We start from the raw sequence: 16,765 nt of genomic DNA, 5'->3' as shown, positions 1-16,765 counted from the left end.
GTTCGGCTGGGGGAGGGGCTCTCTTTTAGAGAGGACCCTGTATGTTACAGACATATGTCCCTTCGTCTCCTTTTCTCCTTCCTCAGGTCCTTTCACAGATAAAACCGCAGGGTTGGAGAATGGTACAGACTGCCTGGAAGTCTACCTGATGCCAAGGCCCATGCTTCCCCCAGCCAGCAGTGCCTTCATCAAGGCTGTCTGCACCTCCTTCACTGGCAGGGAGAGACATCAGCTCTGCTGTTCCAGATGGAGGCACCCCAAGGAGCTCCTATGGCACAGCCTGGACAAGCAGGGTAGCTTGAGTCGACAAAAGCGGCTCTGGAGGGCATGAGAAATGGCATTCTTTATTCATAAATAGAAACATAAAATTATCAGAAATAGTTTACAGGCCAAAAAGGGGCATCAAAAATAAAATGAAGCTGTCAAAAGCAAATCAAACCAAAAAAAAAAAAAAAAAAAAAAAAACAAAACAAGAAACAACCCAGAGAAAAATAACTATGTACATATTCTTTCAAATGCCAGTCTCTCCAAAGCCAGCCTTGGCTGGGGGCTCCAGCTGTGCATGCAGACTCAGCACAAGACCGACCACACAAGAAGCACCCACTGCACAGGGTGCATGGTCTCCTGCCATGACAGCTTTGGCTTAGAAGAACTCAGGCCCCATAGGGAAAGCCCTCTCCCAAAGCTGCTGCTCCATCAGCAAGAGACGGCCCAGGCTGGGCCGGGACAAGAACAGGGCAGGGAGCAGAGGGTCAGCAAGTGTTTCTCAGGGGAGAGCTAACCCTCCCCAGTCCATATAGAGCTCAGTGCCTATGGGGCCAGAGTGCACCCAACTGGAGTTACCCGAATGCAGCCAGAAGACAGACCCCCAGGGGGAGCCCTGAGAGACTCTGGTCATTGCAAGGCCTGGAGACAGAGTCCCCTTCTTGGTGAGGTGGTACTGGCTGCTGCTCTCTCTTTGCAGGCAGCCAGAGCATTTTCAGGCCAGGCATCCTTTGGAAGAGCAGAGCAGGTCGATCTGACTGAAAGAGCAAGCATGCCGGCAGAAGTATTCAGAACGAATGGCAGCAAGTGCATGCTGGCTGGCCCTGGGCCAGGCCGTCTGCTCTGAAGCCCCTATCATCTGACTTCACAGTCCCTGCTCAGACTCTGTTGTTCAGAGCCTCCTTCCGAAGAGGCTGGGTTTGGCATGGCCCAGGAACAGTAAGGATGTTTTTCCATAGGGAAAGGAAGAAAAACCACATGGCGGTAAGGTCACTATGTTACAGGACACTGGGGCACTCTGGTGCACTGTGGGCCACCCTGGGGCCTTCGGTAGGTGGCCGACAGCGGGGGGGGGGGCACCCATGGGTTGACCTTAGGCAGGGATGCAGAGTGCTTGGTATGGTCACACCATGGTGGAGCTCAGACCTTGCCCCTGAGTGTCCTCCCCTGGGCTTAGCACCCATCTCTTCTCAGCAAGGTCTGGAGGGCAGAGCACAGGACTTTTGGCTGCTCTTTGCGGGTGGGGAGTAGTGGGGTATCTCCAGCCTGGGGAGGGAACAGCAGCCCCTTTATCTCATGGCAGTCTCACTGGGAAAAAGAACTCAAACAAGGCACAGGCTGGTGGAAATAGAGGGAGTGAGGGCTGTGTGTAGGAGTGCTGACAATATGGACTCCAACTTCGGTCCTCCATCTTGCTCGTGTTTGCTTGATGACCTCTCTTGGGGCTGTGTTCTGGGCCCCTTGGAGGTTAACATACATACTGTAGAAATGCCTTCCAAGGCTAGGATTGGGGGAGGCTTGTTTTGGCCTCCCGTGAATCTGTTGAAGAGAACACAGTCTTTCCTCTTCCAGAGGCACAGGTGGTGCCACAGATCTAATTAGAGGTTAGCTGTCAATTAGGTGCATGCAAACCCTTTGATCTCAGTATAATGCCCTTCTGTGTGTCCCCTGCTTTATCAAAACTATGAACTAAGGTCCAGACCTTGTGAAGAATAACTGCATGCAGCACGTGGATCATCGTCCACCCGATTCTCCCTGAATAAAACTCTGTGTAAACTGTATGGAGTCACCTGTTTTGTTTTCTGCTCTCAAAGTGCCTTCTCAGTTGAGATATTTTACCACCCCTCTCCCACCGTCTAATAGCGTGGCTTAGGGAATGGGACAGTTTTGACTTGAGGGTCTGCACTGTGTCCAGTGGAGGGTACTGCCCTCCAGGCAGGAAGGGGGCTTTTAGCCTATCCCTTTCAGGTTTAAATCTGGCCTATGACTAAGACCAGTGGCTTGAAATTCCAGAAAAGCTCCTGTCACAGGTGCAGCCTAACCCCAGGGACCAGAAGGCAGAGCTAACTGCAGGGAAGATGGCCCTGCTCTCAGCCTGACTCAGGGAAAGAATGTGGTGGTCTGAAGGCGGAGGCGGGAGGTGGGGGGGTGTCACAAGTAGCAGCTCCCACTCTGGGTCCTGTAAGGACTGTGGTCAGGGAGGCAGAACCAGGGGGTTTGGTTTCAGACTTGCTAAATACCCAGACTCCTCCTACCTCAGTGAACCCCTCTCAGCAAGCAGGCACGAAGCTCAGGAATCCAGCAAAGCTTGGCTGTCCTAAGAAAGAACAACAGCTGTAGCTTGAGTCAAAAATAGAACATGGAACAGTTCTGGCTGCCTGCTAGATCTGGCTTGCTTCTGAAAAGACAAGAAAGAAAAAAAGAAAGAAGACCAAAAAAAAAAAATTTTTTTTTCTCTGAACCAAGCAACTCAGAAACTTCACCATTCTTTCCTCCCCCAGCTCTGCACATCTTCAAAAGAGAAACTCCAGCCTCCCCCAGGCACTGGTTCAGCCCCCAGCAAACTGAAGCTCCCTGGATTCTTTACAACTGGGGGCTCCTGTGGGGCCCAGGTAGAGGGAGGCTAGCCAGTGGCCCTGGGGCTGTTCATAAAGCTGTATTTGTGTCTCTTCTCCCTGGCTGGGGCTCTGGCCCACCAAACTCTGGGGATTGTTCCTGACCTGTAAGGAGTCTTGTCTGAATTTAGCACTGGAAATGCAAAGGGGAAAGGGTGTGCCATTAAACTGAGCCACAGGCAAAGGAGGGAAATGTCAGATCATTTGTGCACCATTTTAGTTGTAAATAGGTTATTCTGGATCCTGCAAAGGCTGGATTCTTGAGGAGAAAATAAGTTCAGAGTCGCCACTGGCCAATTTAAACCAGGTGGGGAAACCCCTACCTCTAGCCCCATGAAGAAAGATCTGGAGGCTCCCCCAGGGACATTTGGAAAGCCGTATCCTCTCTGTGTCACAGTGCCTTCAATCTCCCCTCCCCAGGGCCTCAGTGTCTATGGCTTTAAGAAGAGTGGTCACTGAGGTCAAAGGCTACCAGAAGTCCAAAGGCTGCTTACCTCCAGTTAGCAGGGTCTGGCCATTACTACATGGCTTCTTCCTCTGACCCTCTCTAGGCTTTGCTGAGTCTAGACATTCCAGGGTTGCCCCAGATTTCCCCTCCTTTTTGTGGCATTCTAGGGTTGGGACAGCTCTGATGTTGCTAAGCCAGGTTCTCCATACCAAAATCCAACCCCTACAATTCTGAGGCCAGAGAAAAACAGCTCAGGTTATGACCGGGTTAAGTTCCAAGGCTTATGATCACAGATGGCTTCTTTCTACTCTCAAGGCATCCCAATGTGTCCAGGGGCAAAAAAGTGGTTGTGGGAAGAGGCAGAAGGGAGCTTCTATCCTGGGGTGGCCATCAGCCAATACAGCAGTTACCACCATCCCTGGGAGAGGGTCTAAGTATTTTTTAACAAAAGGCAAGGTTTAGAGACCACTTAACCAAATGATGGAGATCCCTGAACCCATCTCTTAGGAAATCTAGAGGTCTGGTGGGCTGCAGGGATGGTAAATGCTGGAATGTGGGCAAGGATTGGAAAGGTTATGTAGCAGTCCTTCTTCTCCTCTCCCCTCCCCTGGAGAATCCCAGGTCTGTGCCTTGGGGAGGCCTCTCACAGAGGCCTGAGTTACTGAGCAGGAGAGTGAGGAGAGGAGCCCTCCTTGACAGGCTCTGTACCCCTGTTTCCCAGTGCCAGATCCCTGGGTCTCCCTCTCCCAGGAGGCCCCTCAGATCTCAGTGGCTATGATGTCCTCATAGGGGATGTCGGCTCCTTCAAGGTCAATTTCAAAGGGCTCTCCTGCACCGTCCCCATGGGCCAGTTGCTGCAGAGCCTTCTCCAGGCGCTGGTTCCGCTGGTACATGGCTAAGTAGCTCTGCTGTAACTGCTTCTGGTACTGGATCACCTTCTCTTTCTCCTCCTTCCACACCAGCCGCTCATGCTGGAAGCCTGACGACATCTGGTCATGGCCCTGCCGCTCCTCCTTCAGCTCTGCACGCAGCCGCTCCAACTCCCGCTGCAGGGCAGGGACGTCCTCAGAGAAGGTAGTCCCTGGCCCAGGCCCCAGTCCTGGCCCCAGGGACACAGCATCCCGCTGCAAGACAGCCTGGGCCCGCAGCTCCAGCAGCTCCTGCTCCAGCAGGTTCACCTTCTCTCGGAGAAGCTCAGACTCATTTTTCTTGCGCTGTAGCTCATTCTCACAGACCTCCAGCTCTAGGCCTTTGGTGCGCAGAGCGCTCTCCAAATCCTGAGTCTTCAGCTCCATGCCCTCCAGTTTGCCCCGTGTGTCCTTCAGCTGTGCCTTCAAACTGAGGATCTCACTAGCCTTGGCATTGATCTCTGTCTGTGACTCCTTCAGCTGCTGCTTCAGCAGAGAGATTTCACCTGACTTCTGGCACACCTGCCAAGGGTTGGATGGGGGAGAAGAGGAAGTGCTAAGATGAAAGAGGTCCTTATTTGCGGCAAGTAACATCTTAACCTTCAAAAAATTAGGCTAGTCTTGACACAGTGTCTCAAGAGCATGATGGTCTGGGTGACCCATGAAGGTTGAGACCCTCTCGGAACTTCCCTTCATTCTGGAGCCTCACTTGGTCTGTCCACATGCCTGCCTCAATCCCAAATCAGAGTCTAAATCTCAATCTGTACCCAAACCCACGGCTACGTGTAAATCAGTGACCACTACTGGTCACTCCATCTGGTAGCTCCATCATCCACGCTTAACATCAATGGTACTGATTTCCATGTTGGCCAAACTTCTATCATTCATGCTTGTGCCCACATCCTATGACCTCACCCTTGTGCATACGCAGGTTCCCTCCCTCCCTACTGGGATAAACTGCTGCACTCCAATGACTAGCAACATTCCTGGATCAGAGCATCAAATTCAGATCTGCCGAACGGAGATTTCCTGTGTTTTCTCCCCTTTCCCACCCCTCTACCCTTTCTATTCTTATTTCTTTTCAAAAGTTGGCTAAGAGAAGCAGATAAAACCAAAGGCACTGATTCAGATCCACGGGTCTCCAGGGTCTTGGCCATTTGGGGTCATAGGTGGCTCAAAAGAAGATCAAGACCAGTTTGGCCGGCCGTGTCACAAGAGTGATTTTTCCCCTGCTGGCCTGTGGGAAAGCTGGACAGAATGAAGGTCAGGGCCTGGGCCTCTGTAGAATGGGTTCTCGGATCAAGACCAGAAGCCACCTTAATTTCTCCTCACTTCAGTCACAGTAGTAACCCCCAACCCCTTGTTCTCATGAACCACTTATGAAGCAATGCAGAGCTCCACCCACAATGCTTGTGTGGGACTGAGAATGCCTTCCTAAAACCAAGCCTGTATGTGTTTCGTGGAGGGAGCAACACAGAGTCACGGTTGAGGCATGGGCTTGCCTTTGAATCCTGGCTGGATCATATATTTCATGATTGGCTGATCCTGGCGATATACGACGTTAGTGTTGTGGCACTATGGAGCAGTGATTAAAAATGTGAACTCTGGAGCCATAGTGTTAAGATCAAATCCTGGCTCTGATACCTATTATGTGGTGACCTTGGGCAAGTCATTTAACTAGCTATTTGCTACTATAACCTCTCTGTGCCTCAGTTTCCTTAACTAAATTAAGGATTAATAAGATAATAGAGTTATTATAAAGATTAAATGGGAGAACCTAGGGCTTAGTACTTAATAAACATTTGATAAATTATTATTATTCTAAATATGTTTATAGTATATTTATGTGTTATTATAAATATTTATTTTATTTATTGTTTTGCCCTATAGCCTGACTGGACAATCTGGGATTGAGGTCACAGCAACGCCCAGCTTAGCTGGGGGTGGGGCAAATAAGGAAGGATGCCTAGTGCCAGGACTAGCTTATATCTGTGAGATGCCCCAAAGTGTCTCTGAGCCCTGGCTGAAAAACAATGGTTAGGGTGGAGTCTGCTGTGCCAACATCATGGGAAAGAGGAAAAGCACTACTCCCAGAGCCAGCATCCTTTCCTTTTTGGGAGACCTGGCAAACACAAGTGACTTTCCCTTCTCACCTGTCCAGTCCCCCCATTCATCTCTGCCATAGAAAGGATCCCTTTCCTCTACTCCTGATAACGCTTGTCATTCTAATTTCTAGAGTAGGTACAGAAAGCTCCAGTGCATACAGGTAGCTCTGCTACCAAGGACGTTTCACCTGCACCTGGGGGTGGTGCTGGTCTAAGCAGACACAGTGCCTCCTACTTCCTTTCCAGGGTGGGAGTCTTTGGCGGCAATGACAGAGGTACCATGCCCACACCCCTACCTGCCCCCCATACCACCTGGAGAGGCCCTTCAGGGGAGGAAAGCTACCATCTGGAGAGCAGGATGTGGAGGTGAAGCTGGGTCTCCAGCAAAGCCAGGTTCAGATGCCTCACTTCTCGGTGTTGTGTGCACTTCTCTTGCTCCTCTATGTTTCCAGTGCAGCCCACCATTTCAAAGCCCCACTTACACTTCTGAGAGAATGAGCCATGCTGTCAGTGATACCTGCCACAAGTGCGGTCACTCTTACTAGTAGGTGGGGTCCCTTCTCTCAAAAGTAACTCAGTGTACGCTCTCTTGTGGTCTCTTGAACCAGTGTGAACTCAAACTCGGGCATGGCTTGTGCTTCTTTTGAGCCTCCTGCAAGATGAAGTGGGTCGGCCCTCAGATTGCCCAGCGAGGCCTCTGTTCTTCTGGTTCCAGCTTCTCAGTCAATGACTCAGTTAGTAAACTCAATTCTGGAGGCCATGAGGCCCTGGGGTAAAAGAGGGTAGGAAACTCACACTAATTATATCCCCAGTATGGTTTACCATGGAGCCCCTTCTTTGGCTCCCAAGACTGGCACTTTGGCTCACTTTGCTTAGGCAACTTGTGTTCACACACCATGGGATCAGACATGGAGAAACAGGGACTGGCATCGAACACCTGACCACCCCAAGCCCTCATGGTAAAGCCTCACCTCCCACTGGGTCTCTTCCAGTGCAGGGGCGAAGCTGGTCTTCTCCTTCTCATAGGACCTGAGCTTGGTCTCCAGCAGGTCCTGCTCTTTCATGAGGCTCTCGAGTTCCTGCCGGAGCTGCCGCTTCTCCTGCTGGAGCTGGAGCACCTGGAGGTGCAGCACCTGCTGCGTGCGCTGGCTCTTCTGGGAGGCCTGCTTCAACTTGCTGTTGCACTTCGGCTCCAGGCCCTCCAGCTCCTCCTTGCAGCGCCACTGCCGCTCTTCATAGGCCTGGCTGGAGGCCAGCTCCTTCTCCTCAAGGCTGCGCTGCAGCTTCTGGAGCTCACCTTCTCTCTCCAGAAGCTTCTGCTCAAGCTCCTGGATGGTGCACTCGTCTGTGGAGATGGGGGAACGGACACATGAGGAACCCTTGTCTGCCTTGCTTGGGTGGGCCAGCTTGCTACCCCCATCAGAGAAAGACAGAGCCTTCAGGCTCATCATGTTGCTGTCCTGGAGGATGATGCCCTGGGTGATGTTGTGGGCTGAGCCCCCAAAACGGCTGGTGGGCCCCACTGGCGTAACCAGCGGGTCCAGCTGGTAGCTGCTGCTGGTGCTGTGTGTGGGCAGGCTGGACATGGAGTTCCGGCCGGAGTCAGACAGTGCCCCGGAGCACAGGCTGGGCTTTGGCTCCTGTTCCTTGGGCCTGTCTGGAGGGGCAGGGTGCAGCTGGTGGCTGGAGCTTTCAGGGGATGAGTGGAGGATGGCTCCTGACCGTGGCAGCACAGGCTTGAACGCTGTGGGCCTCACTGCACCCTTCTCTGAGCCCTGGTGAGGAAAACAACCGTATTGATCCCATGTCACCCTTCAACTCCCCTCTCACCTTTCCCTCCCTTGCCGGAGTATGTGTGCCAGCACACAGTACCCTTCCTGGTCATAGCCATAGACAGCCTTGCCTTCAGCTATGAAGCAGCTGAATATGGTGAGTCCCTCTCAAGGAGGAGAAATTCCTTGGTGTCTAGGGGATATGCTTAAGGATCACTGAGGCACTTTGTTTATAAACTACTGACCTGTCATGAGCCTGTCCCAGCCCTCCTGCAATGATGAACCGCAGTTTAGGGTCACCGGCTGAGCTCCCTGGGCCAGGGCTCTGGCTCCGGGTCTCTGTGTGGTGTAGGATAAGGGCCTCAGACTGGACGAGCATGGTGTCCTTGTAGAGGTCAACCCTTCTTCACCTTCACTTCCCCTTCCAGTAGGCCAGGACTCAGAAAACTGGCTGTGACCGGTATCAAAGTGTTGCGAGGATCACTTGAAACAATCCTTTTCTGAAAGCTGTCATTTTCATGCGGAGAGCACACTGCAGTCTACAAGCCCTTTAATTTGAAAAACTTAAAGCTCTATGCAAACTAAGGGGGTCATTTCCTAGTATATCAAAGCCATGGGTTCATCCCCCCAGGTGGGGGCAGAGGATTAACTAGGAAAATTTTTTCAGGTCCACAGGGACCCATGAAAGTTTGAGGAGGCATAAGGGCTGGATTTCTGAGTATGTAGGGCTCTTTTAACCTCATCCTCGCTAAGCTGATGATAACAAACTTGGCTTTTATGCAGCCAAAGACATTTCCACGACCCGGCTTGAGTGAGGAGTTGCTGCACCACAGGAGGAGTGAGTGAAGGAAAGGCCCACCTCCAGGAGTTTGCCAGAGAGAAGCTCTCTCCAAGTGGACTCTCCATCAGCTCTTCCAGAGATAACAGAGCTCCCTACTCTTGCCATGCACTTGAAAATGCTGCTATTGGTCCTGTTTTGACAACCAGTTACATTCCAGTAGAGCTCAGAAAGGCTTTCATTTCCCCTTTGCTCTTTGCTTAGGGCTCACCTAAAGCTTCCAGATTAGGGGACTGACCAATGCTTCAATTCCTTTGTCCAGCCTTTGATCTCTGTGGTGTAACTGAGCACTTCTGTCCTCACCACCACTGCTCTGGCCTCTTGGAGGCTTAAATGTTAGTATCACCGCCTCCATTCCCCTCCCTGCCTCCATGCTTTTCGCCCCCATTTTGCTCTCTATTGGTTTTCCAACCCACCCACCCTTACCAGAGACCCTTGCTTACCATTTCTAGCTGATTGGAGAAGGGCATAAGCTTGGGTGGGGTGGACGGGCCAAAGTCCACCCCGGCCTGGCCGCCTATGTCCCCACTAGACAGTGCAGTGTAATCTGGGTGGTGGGAGCCCCGGGTTTTCTGGCTGACCTTGATGTAGAAGAAGTCTTCACTCTTTCCCATTTTGGAGCTGGACTTGCCATGGCCTGAGTCCTGGGAGAAACCAAATCTCAGCAGCCCATCTGAATACCGATTGAGCTTCTTGAGATGGGAGGACTTGCCCAGCTTGTATCGTGAAGCCCGGCAGTGCTTGCCGTGGAAGCTGTGGCCAGAGATGAGGCTACTGACGCTACCCATGCTGACTTGGGACCAAGGACAGACAGGGCAGAATGGGGATCTGGTGTGGCTGTGGCAGCAAAGGGCAGTCCTGGTACCACGAGGAAACTGTAGTCATAGCAGAAGCCTCACAGAGCCTGGGAGAGCTGTATACCTGGAAGGGGACAGAAGGCAAAAGTCAGCCTGAGATGGGGACAGTCACTGCACAGTCCTCGATGGTGACTTGGAGAAGAGTTTGTTCTGACTGCTAGATCTGAACAGTAGAGAAATACATTCTTCTCCTAACGATAGCTCAGCCCTGACTATTACTGGATTCTGTTCATTCTTCCTTTGTCTGTTAGTTCAACAAACATTCACTGAGACCGTCCTTTAGGATGGCCCGCCTCTCAGTCCTCGGATACTGTAGTGACTAACACGGCTACAGTCCCTGCGCTTGTGGGGCTTTTGTTTAGTGTAGTGTGGACAAGCCATTAATAAATCAATGTCTACTATCCTTAGTGGTGCATGTGCTATGGAGGAAAATAAAGCAGAGTGAGTAGCATAGGGTTATGGGAGGTGGTTATGCTAAACAGGCGGTACAAGGGAGGTCTCTCTGCTATATCATTTGAAGAAACCTCAGGAAAATGAGTGAGCAAGCCAGGTGGAAATCTGGGGGAAGAGAAAAGAAGCTCAGAAGCCTCAAGAACAAAAGCCCCAAGTCCCTGTGGTGGACTGTGCCTGGCCTATGTGAGACCAGTTGAGACCAGTCTGGCTGGAGAATAGTTAGATATGTGGGTGGGAGACATAGGACAGGCAGAAGTCAAAACTAGCAGGTACCAGGAAACATAGAGCCTGGTTGGCCATAGGGCTGGAATTTAACTCTGATTGAGATGGGGAGCCCCTACATGGCTTTAAGGAGCTGATTACTTGATCTGTCTTAGGCTGTGGAGGGTCACACTGGCTGCAGGGAGGAAAAGGGGCTGCTGATGGGCCTGAATGGAAGTGGTGGGCCAGTTACATTAGGTGAGTGACTAGCGTGGCTGGGCCAGGGTGGTAGCAGTGGATTACATTTTAGATGTAATTTTAAAGTCCAGCTGATAGGATTTGCTACAGGACTGGATGCAGGGAATGAGAGAAAGAGAGAAGCCAAGGATGACCTCAATATTTTTATCTGAGCAACTAAAGGACATAAGTTGCCATTTATCAAGATACAAAGGACCACAAAAAGAATCATTTTAGGATGAAGTAGGGGTGAAAAAAGGAGTTTGGTTTAAGACATTAAGTTTGCAGAGCCTATTAGACATCCAAGGAGTGCTGTAGAGTAGGCAGTAGGGTGGGTGCAGAGCTGCAGATTTCCATGTAAAAGCTGTTTATTATAGAAGCCAACTAGGGGACATAACTACAGAAGTGAAGGCAGGAAGATGAGAGAAGTCTGAGGACAGGTTTGTGGAAGTCAGAAGGTGAGGAGGAATGAGGAACAGAAGCTGAGGAGGCTCTGACTGATAGAGGAGACCTAAGAAAGAAACAGTCTCATAAGGATGGCGTCAAGTGCCGCTGCTGCTAACTGAGAGCTGGTCAGTAGGTCTGGCCACGTAGAGGTAGGTTGTCACTGACCTTGACGAGCAGTTGGGTGGAAGGATGGAAACAAAGGTCTGATTAGAAAGGGTTCAGGAGAGAAAGAAGAGGGAAATAATTGTGCCTGCAAATGTTGAGAAGTTTAAAATGTTTTTAAAAGTAATATGAATGCCTAATCCAGGAATCCTACTACTGGGTAATTACACTAAAAATACAATAACACTAATTCAAAGGGATACATGTACCCTATGTTTATAGCAGCATTATTTTTTTTAAGATTTTATTTATTCATTTGACAGAGAGAGAGACAGCCAGCGAGAGAGGGAACACAAGCAGGGGGAGTGGGAGAGGAAGAAGCAGGCTCCCAGCGGAGGAGCCTGATGTGGGGCTCGATCCCATAACCCCGGGATCACACCCTGAGCCGAAGGCAGATGCTTAATGACTGAGCCACCCAGGCGCCCCTGCAGCATTATTTATAATAGCCAAACTATGGAAGCAGTCTGAGGGGGACTGATGGATAAAGAAGATGTGAAAAAAATATATATATATGTGTGTGTGTGTGTGTGTGTGTGTATAAATGATGGACTATTAGCCATAAAATAGAATGAAATCTTGCCATTTTCAATGACAGGGATGGAGCTATAGAGTATTATGCTAAGTGAAATAAGTCAGTCAGAGGAAGACAAATACCATATGATTTCACTCATATGTGGAATTTAAGAAACAAAACAGATGAGCAAAGAAAAAAAGACAGAGAAAAAGGCAAACCATGAAACAGACTCTTAACTATAGAGAACAAAGTGATGGTTACCAGAGGGGAGGGGGTGCAGGGGTGGGTGAAATAGATGATGGGGATTAAGGAATCCACTTGTCAGTGATGGGCACCTGCTGAGGTATGGAAGTGTTGAATCACTACTGTACATTAACTATACTGGAATTAAAATTTTAAAAAACTTAAAAAAAGTAATAGGAATGCATTTTATAACCAGTGCTGAAAATAACAACAACCTTGCCAGTCACCACACAGAGGAATACATTGGGATGTCAATACCAGCACATTTGCAAATTTGGGCAAATCTCTAAGCATAGGTCACATGACTTTCAAAGCTGGGAAAATCTATGTGGTTGTCATGCATTGTGAAGGAGTATTTCTTAGTTAAAAAATAGATGATGGGGGAACTATAAGTTTAATAAAATAGAAAATGCAGAAGAAACCTTGTATTCTTTATTCTGCTCTAAATTATACCATTAATCGTAAAGGTGTGAAAGAAGTCCCAGGTGAGCTATAGAGCACTGCACATGTGCAGTGGACGAGAGGATTCTTCAGACTCTGCATGTGAAGGTTTGAATTCAAACTTGCATTGTTAGCCTGAACTGTAAGTAGTTATGTTATGAATAAATGCATTCTATATTCCATTAGTAGAGGCCCAACACAACAAAACATCATGGTGTAAGTGCAATCTATGTTTTCTTTGAAAAGCTTTTATTAAATTGATGGTCTCTTAGAATCAAGGAAACACAGTTATGCCTACTTCATAGGATTGCTAAGAGAAGTTTATGAGACAGCAAAATAAGCTAATAGGCCTGATATGTTTACTAAATGCCCAGTACATAATAGGCACCCCATAACTGGCAGGTATTTTCCTTGGTATCTATCATTGTTCTCTGCAGCAGTCATCATCCCCATGTTATCTTCAATGCCTCACCTCATTTTCCAGAATGAGTGCTCTCCATTCCATTGGGATGCAACGTTCCTACATCCCAATCCCCAATGATGTTACTTAGGAGTACAGAGCTCCTCTCCTAATTTACCAGTTGACCATGACGAAATGTGTTTTTCACCCCCACATCATCCATCTCTTGCTTAGCTGGGCCTTCAGATCCTAAGAAGCAAAAATTCTACTGTTGTCCATATGTAGGGAAGCTATTTTTGGCCAAAAGCCTCTCCTCTGCACATTACACCACTTGGGCAATGGGTAACTTATTTTTTGCCCATCCAGTACACATTTATGAACATTTATATATACAATGTTGTAGAGATAAGAAAGTTGGCTATGGCATCAGACAGATATGGATTTCAAAATTAACCTCTCTGAGGTTTCTTTGCTTATAATGTGGAAAAAATAACTATTTCACAGGACTAATATGAGGATGAAGCAAACTAACAAGTCAAGGACAGTGCGGGGCCCATGGTAAGTGTTCTACAGGTGTGTGTGGTCAACAGAAGGCCAAGATGAGGGTGTTGCCCTCAAGAAGCATACAGCATAGCTGGAGTACCACTATAGTAGCCGGCAGACATGCTACATGAATTTGTTCATGGCTCTCCTGCTCCAGCACCATCTCCTCTCATGTGGTCCTTGAGACTGCCTCCAAATTTGTCTTTGCCCAGTCTGTTCTTCCTAAGTACCTGAAGTATCAGTGTCATGTTCCTTGATGGTAACCCTTCAAAGCTTCTAATTGTTCCTAGAATAAGGTACTGAGCAGGCCTTGGTTTCTACCTACTGCTCCAATCTTATCTCACCCCATTCATTCCTTGCTCACATCCACAAGGATAGCCAGACTCATCTTTCCCCTATTGGTGAACACACCAAGCCTTTTCCCACTGAGGAGCTTTCACACCTGCTGCTGCCTCTGCTGATAATTCTCTTTCCTTAGCTCTTCACACAGATCTTTCTCATCCTTCAGTTCTAAATTCAAATATTACCTTTGTAAAGTGACCTATGGTTACCCGCGAAAAAAAAATCCATGTCCCCCATTACTCTCTATTATACTAGCCTGTTTATTTCCTTCGTAACAATTGCTTAACCTGCAACAATCTTATTTTTAACTTGTTTATTGTGTGCATCTTCACCAGAATATATAAGTTCTATGAAAGCAAAGACTTCAAATCTGTAGCTCCTAGAACAAAATGAGGAAGTGAGGCATGAGGTTACATGATGTGGCCCTTGTCATTAACTGGCCAGTGGCTAAGTTAGGACTTGATCCTAGACCCAAATTCCAGGATCTCCATGCTACAGCACAATGCTGGGGACTGCAGGTAAGGCTCAGAGATGTTAGGGTTCCTGTCCTGGATAGCAAAGTAAGTTTCCAGGGATGGGGAAGAGAAATCCTGGAGGAGAAGTCAGGGTCCATGGCCTCTAACCATAGCCTTATTTCCCTTTTGGGAAGATGACAACAAGGTTTTAGGAACAGGTAAGCTTCCTGGTTCACCTGAGCAGCAATGTGGATGACCCGTGATGCATGAATACTGGTGCTAGGCCCTAGAGGATTGAGAGGAGGAAGACAAATGATGCCAGGGAGCACAGAAGAGGAGTGGGTGCCTCTGGTCCTCTGAGTGCATTCCTGTCCCACAGCCCCAGATCCCTATTCTCCACTTCCTAGGTCTTGACACAGAGAGGAGCTTTGAAGCTTGAGATTATCCCCAGAAGCACTTGAAGCTAAACTAATTACCTTTAAGTGTCTAGACTTGTTCTGCTATCAACTTGGAAAGAGCATCACAGAAAATGTGGCTATGATCCATCCTAGTTCCCAAACCCTAGGTCTTCCCATCCACCCACTCCTGCCAAACTTGCTATCTATATATTCAGGAAGGACAAGGCAGAGGGGCACACTTGTAAACAAATCCCTACTGGCCTGGAGTACTGCACATACTTGGGGTAAAAATAAGCAATCACAAAGATCCTGGAGATTCAAGAAGGGGAAAGAAAGAGGGAAAAGGACAAGAGAGGAAAAATAAAGGAGCCACAGAACCTCTCACTGAGCATGTCATAGTGACCTTCTCCTGCATGACCTCCTACTGACTTTCCAGGAAGAGTCAAGCAAGAATTAGATTCCAGGGGCGCCTGGGTAGCACAGTGGTTAAGCATCTGCCTTCGGCTCAGGGCATGATCCCAGCGTTCTGGGTTCGAGCCCCACATCAGGCTCCTCCACTATGAGCCTGCTTCTTCCTCTCCCACTCCCCCTGCTTGTGTTCCCTCTCTCACTGGCTGTCTATCTCTGTCAAATAAATAAATAAAATCTTTAAAAAAAAAAAAAAAAGAATTAGATTCCAGGTTTAAGGGAAGGGAAGAAAAGAACAGAACAGCCAAAAACATCTAGTAGAAAAGAACCCCCTAGCCTATACTTCTCAAAATTTGGCCCCAGGGAATTCAGGAGACTACCCCCTCCCCCATACCAGGCCAGTCCTCTCTGTCCCCTACTTGACCCCACCCCCTGTCTGCCCTCAGTATGGCTGCTACAACAGGACCAGAAAGACCCTGGAAACTTGAGAAGCCCTCCCTTTTGAGCTGCTTCTACTCTCAGCACAGCTGCTCCTCCCCACGCCATTTGGCACTCTCCTTCCCAAAGGAAACCAGGGCTCATGCCAGAGTGACATACCTCTCTGAACCCCTTTATGTGGAGATGAAGACATGGAATTGAAAAGGGGTCTGTCTGGACTCAGGAAGTTGAGAAAGAACACTTTCCCACCCCAAACCCTGAGGAAAAGCAGCTATGGCTTTGCCCACAGGAATCCAGACTTCTGGCCTAGGAAGAGGATCAATACCCGCTGTCTCCTCCCCCCTCACCCAGGCTGGAGAGGTTGCTCACAGGATCGGAGTGCTCAGCCTCTGAAGGTTATTTTCCCTCCCGCTCCCACCTCCTCTCCCTCCTTCCACTCCTCCTGTCTCTCCTCCCCTCCCAGTCACTGCCCAGGGAGGGCTCCTGCAGGAAGGTCCAGCAGGAGCTCACTGCCCTGCTGTGCGTCATCTCTGCACTCAGCCTGGTACCCTCCCACCGAGATGCCACAGCCCAGTGTTCACTGGAGACTCGGGGGAGGAACGAATAGCTTGGTCTTACATCACTGACTTAACTAATGAGTCCCTGCTTCCCTTCAGGGTCTGGGGAGATGGGAGCAAGGAAAGGAAGGTGAAACTGGAGAAACTGTGTTGTTTCACCTGAGTGCACCTCCCCCTCCACCCCACCCTCCCATGCTCAGACTCCAGAGTCCTGCAACCCTGTTTCTTAAGACTTGAACAGACTCTGGAACTGCTTCAGAGAGCGTCCATAAGGTGAAAGGCGGCAGGCTCTGGAGGGGACAGCCACCTAGATTGTGATGACAAGGCTCCCTCCAGGCAAGGTATCTCACCAATGGTTGCTCTGGTACCTGACATGCTGGTCTGAGAGCCTTCTTCGTCTACTAACTTTAATTTTAATCCATTTGTAAATACTCAAATACTATAAAAAGAATCTAAGTAATTTGTGCAGAATTGACAGTTGTTAAAATGCTACCTGTTTTAGAAATAAAACATCTCAAAGTTAAAATCCCCATTACTTTTTCCTTTCTCCTTTCCCCCATATCTCTCTTCCCAGGGATGTGTACATGTTTTTTATCATTAAATATTCTTAACATAAAGAATACTATAGGTATTGGTTTTTTACTTTGTATAAATGGTGTTCTGCTGTATGTATCATTCTGCAACCTTGATTACGTTATTCAGCATAGTCTATTTGGGAC

The 16,765-nt window shown here is 48.9% G+C and overlaps 1 protein-coding gene across 2 annotated transcripts in view; it reads right to left on the bottom strand.

Annotated features, from left to right (window-relative positions):
- Window positions 1–324: 324 nt before the first annotated feature.
- LZTS1 (leucine zipper tumor suppressor 1) overlaps window positions 325–16,765 on the bottom strand; it is a 48,826-nt gene continuing 32,385 nt past the window's right edge. The window contains exons 2-5 of one of the 2 annotated variants that reach the window (XR_008958691.1): window positions 9,394–9,871; window positions 7,312–8,115; window positions 3,374–4,757; window positions 325–2,662 (exon numbers count right to left, since the gene is read on the bottom strand). Coding sequence is in view for 1 of the 2 variants with exons in the window: in XM_026519066.4 (XP_026374851.1) it covers window positions 4,086–4,757; window positions 7,312–8,115; window positions 9,394–9,738 (1,821 nt within the window). In the remaining variant the exon portion in view is untranslated. Of the gene's footprint in view, window positions 4,758–7,311; window positions 8,116–9,393; window positions 9,872–16,765 lie in introns of both variants that reach the window. The other variant, XM_026519066.4, reaches the window with a different exon arrangement.

Source organism: Ursus arctos, unplaced genomic scaffold (genome assembly GCF_023065955.2).
Source record: "Ursus arctos isolate Adak ecotype North America unplaced genomic scaffold, UrsArc2.0 scaffold_11, whole genome shotgun sequence".
Lineage (NCBI taxonomy): Eukaryota > Metazoa > Chordata > Mammalia > Carnivora > Ursidae > Ursus > Ursus arctos.
Note: the sequence above shows the minus strand (reverse complement) of the source record. Positions and strands in the feature narration are given on the sequence as shown.